Source organism: Cyprinodon tularosa, unplaced genomic scaffold, assembly GCF_016077235.1.
Source record: "Cyprinodon tularosa strain WSP-4 unplaced genomic scaffold, ASM1607723v1 ctg890, whole genome shotgun sequence".
Taxonomy (NCBI): domain Eukaryota; kingdom Metazoa; phylum Chordata; class Actinopteri; order Cyprinodontiformes; family Cyprinodontidae; genus Cyprinodon; species Cyprinodon tularosa.
The window spans coordinates 22,353-26,734 of NW_024039663.1; the positions used below are offsets into that span (position 1 = coordinate 22,353).

Sequence of the window (4,382 nt, forward strand, 5' to 3'; positions counted from 1 at the left end):
AACGCGATAATAACGCGATAATTTTGACAGCACTAATATATATATATATATAGATAGATAGATAGATAGATAGATAGATAGATAGATAGATAGATAGATAGATAGATAGATAGATAGATAGATGTGTGTGTATATGTGTAGGGAAATTACATCTTACATATATTATATTCAGGTTCATTTACACTTTGAATTAGCTTGAAAAAAGTCATCTCAAAGTTATTATTCCAAAGTGATCTCTTTTTCTGTAGAATTTCATTAATCCATCCAAATCATGAAACACTCCTTTTTTCTAGCTTTAAAGAAACACTACAGAAATTTGCATCTGTTGACACAAATTGTTTTCCTCTACTTTAGGAATGCAAAGATCCAGGGACATGGCAGGGGGTCAGTGGGAAGCCTACTGCTGCCACCTGGCCCTGGTTTGTCCTCATGGATGAGGTATTAGGACAGAGGCCCTCTGTTGCCCCACCTGTCCTAATTGCCTCCATCCCTGAGGACACACCAGGGCCAGGTGCTGCAGAGGCTGAGCAGTATCAGGGCGACGATGAGGAAGAGAGTGAGGATGAGAGGCCAGGAGAGAGGAGGGAAAGGAGGAAGAGAAGAAGAAGGAGTGACGAGTTGTTTGATTTGATCAGGGAGCATATGAGATGGCAGAGGGAGGCGGAGGAGAGAAGAGAAAGAGAGAGCCGGGAAAGGATGGACAGATTGTTTACTTTATTGGAGAGGATGGTGGACAGACGTTAATTTTTGTTGGTGTGTTCTTTTTTTTTTGGTTGTTGCTGTTTTTACAAGTTCAAGTTATGTGTTGCTGTTATGAAATAAAATTATTAAATCGTTTATCAAAGTTATTGTTGTTGGGGTGTTCTTAAAGTCTTTTAACCTTTTTACATTATCTGTTTCATCACTTCTTGACAATTTAAGTAAATTTAGAACAACTTCTCAGTGAAAACATCAATTTATTTTTTGAGATGCAATTATAAACAATAAACTATTAAAAATATTTTAAACAATTTACATTCAATTTTAACTACTATTTACAGAAGATATAAAAGAAATACTATAAAAGAACATATATATACAATTTCGACTGAGCAGGAGTCCCTGGTGGTGCTGCTGGACTGGATGGGATGCCACACAGATGACCTTGGAGTCTTCTGACTGTGAGTGGGACATCATCTGGGGGGTGATGCCTCTCTCCACTGTTCACCACATCGTCCATCAGGGTTTGAAGGGCTGACCCAATCGACGGCTGCCATGTTACTAAAAAAGTTTAAAAAGACGCAGAAAATAATGATCTTACTAAAACTGTTTTAATAACCCTGAAATGAGAACAGCTGTAATGGTGGCCGGGTAGACCCTCCTCCAGGGCAGACACCTCGGCAGACAGCTGGTCCCACCAGTGAGCACCACTGACTGCCTCCAACACCTTCTCCCCTCCTCATCCTCTGGCATGTCGTCCTGCTCTTCATCCTCTGGGGCCATGATGTCACCGGCTCCCAGGCAGATGTTGTGCAGGACAGCACATGCCGTTATGACCTGTAGAAAAAACAAGACAAAAAACATTTTATAGTGTATTTGAAGAAATTAATTTAAAGCTTTTTATCATTTATCTATAAGCAATAATTCTCTCATTTAGTAACATACCTGAGGCACAAAGGTGTGGTGCACCTCCAGCGCTTGGAGGAAGATGGCCCTGAACCTCGTCTTCATCATCCCAAAGGCACGCTCTATGATGGAGCGTGCCCTGGAATGATGGCTGTTAAAGCGCTGGGCTCCCACACCTTGTACCGGCCGCTTGAAAGGAGTGATGAGGGGGAGTGGGTGTTGGAGACACGGGTACCCACCATCTGCCAAGATGAAGTGGCCCGGAGGAGGGTAGATGGCCCGCCTGTACATTGGCTGTTCCGGAACACGCTGGAGTCATGCACCGACCCCGAACAGCCCACGTACGTGTCGATGAAGAGGCCCTGATGGTCACAAACTGCCTGTAAAATGATGGAGGAGAACAGTTTCCTGTTGCGATAGCAGTGACCATCAGGACCGCTTGGAGGCTTGATCCTCACATGGCAGCCGTCCATCGCTCCAGCAGCTTTCAGAAAAGCTCTGTGTCCTGCCAGCCCTTCAAACCCCTGGGTTACTGCTGCCAGGTCTTCTGCAGTTTTGGGGAGGCAGATGACTCAGTGGCGGATGGCCACCACCTCCTCAGTAACCCGGTGGACGATGCGGTGAACTGTGGAGCGAGGCATCCCGAACACCCTAGCTACTCTATAGGATGCCCCACTCGCTAGCCAGAAGAGGAAGACCAAGGTCTCTATTGTGGCCCTCCATCCGTGTCTTCTTTCCTGGCAGAGAAGCTCCAGCAGCACCGCCAGAGACTCTCTGCTCAGCCGAAAATCTGGTCTGGTGTCATGATTGTTAAAGAATAATTGAAGAACAGGAACATTCAGATTGATGCGGCAGTACATCAGCCTGGTCTGGATAGAGAGATGAAGGTTGAGAACAGGATTAGATGATAGCAATTTCATTTTAGCTGATACAATTCTAGTGAATGTTAACCCCTTAACGCCTGGTGTTGCCAATTTGGGACCAAACAATTCTGGCCTTTACTTATTTTACTTCATCTAGATCCACTATTTAACTTTTTTTTTCGTTTTTATATTTATTTTACCTGTATTATTTTTCTGTTATATAATTGCAAATAAAATCAGGCAGTAAGTGGATAAAAATTTAGACAAATAAGGATTTATTTCTCAATAATACAGTTTGCCTTCTCCACACAACATTAGTGATAGTGAAAGTAGTGATTTCACCCAGTAATGTGCTCATCTAAACACTGCGTGTTTAATTCCTCAAACTAATGACACGAATTGCCTTGAGCAGTAGGCGAACGTAGGAACCATGCGGGAATAGGGGGTTTTCAGGTGACGTCACGCTCACGTGACTACTCAGCGCGTCCGCCATATTGGGTGGCAGCCTTAGGCAGTATTGACAGTGAAAAATGGTGAAATCGTGTGTAATTGTTGGTTGCACGGCCCGTGGAGGTGGAGATCAACGCTCTTTCTATCGCATACCAGCCGTAATCGTGAATCATGGTGAAAAAACAAAACAGCTATCTGAACAACGCCGTCACCTATGGCTGACACGGATATCCAGGTCCGATTTGGACGGTGTTAAGCTGGAATACGCCAGAGTCTGCAGTGCTCACTTTGTCACAGGTAATTAACTGTCAAGCATTTAAAACATGTAAGAATATAATAATAGGGCTTGGGCGTCATGACGTATTACTTTCCGTGGCCGCAATGTTGACCGTCTCCGCCGCCGCTACTCAGACTACTGCCTATGACTACCGCGTACTGGACTCCCTCTCTCAGCCCTGTTTTAATTTGATTAATTTCACCTTAACTTCATTTCAACCAGCGGGAAAAGGCTCAAATATGTGAGAAACCCGGAGGGTTTAGGGAGGTTTGGCAGTTAACGTTACTAACCAAACCTTTGAAACACACAGCAGCTAGTTAAAAGTACATTACATGCCTGAGTGGTTGTTAGCACCAACGGTTAGCACTGTTCGCTGGCTTTATGAGCTGCAGCTCCTGAACCCATCCATTCGTAAACTGCACATGAGACTCCAAGGACTTGTAGCTTTGGAACTGTTCGCGCACCGCCGGCCGTTAGCCACCTAGCATAGCGAGCCCTGCGTCGGATTGTTTACATTTTTACCATCTTATTAAAACTCACCCGTCCACGTATGATGGCGATTTCCTTCATGTACATCACTTCGACATCTCGTACCCAACCAGATGTGAACTGGTTGTGAGCCTCTAGACCCTTGTACGCTCTCATTTCCTCAAGAGTGTGCAGAGGGTTTTCACTGAACACCGGGTAATGAACTATGTCACCATGCTCTACATTTGGCCAATCATCTGGATTAGTGCTAAACAAGGCACCGTGGAGGGCATAGGGGTCCATATGGTCGATCACGGAACATTTCCTCAGATATGTTCCATGATCTGGTGGCTCTAGCGTGCTGGCGTACTAATCCACCCGCGACATGATATATTTGATATACGATAATATGCCACCCAAGATGGCGGACCGGAAGCTGGCCAGTGACATCACTGAAAACCCCCTATTGAGGGCGGGAGTGGGACAAACTATTACAGGTGCGGGCGGGAGTGGGACTGGAAAATCTGTCTCGCGCAGACCTCTATCACATACCTAAAAGGAAATAAAAGCATATTTAATCCAACAACCTACTCATTGTTCACGTTTCATGTAGTGGAGATCAGCAGAGACTGTCCTTCCTGATCTCCTAAATATGACATATTATCTCGTGATTATGACATCTTATCTCGTAATTATGAGATAATATCTCATAATATTGA

At 44.5% G+C, this 4,382-nt stretch overlaps 1 protein-coding gene across 1 annotated transcript; it reads right to left on the bottom strand.

Annotated features, from left to right (window-relative positions):
• Positions 1–1,279: 1,279 nt before the first annotated feature.
• Positions 1,280–1,896, bottom strand: LOC119775747 (protein ALP1-like). The gene is made up of 2 exons (XM_038273815.1): positions 1,645–1,896; positions 1,280–1,536 (listed from the first exon to the last, which is right to left on the bottom strand). The coding sequence occupies exons 1-2, from the start codon at positions 1,894–1,896 to the stop codon at positions 1,300–1,302; spliced, it is 489 nt and encodes a 162-aa protein (XP_038129743.1). The 3' UTR covers positions 1,280–1,299.
• Positions 1,897–4,382: the final 2,486 nt, after the last annotated feature.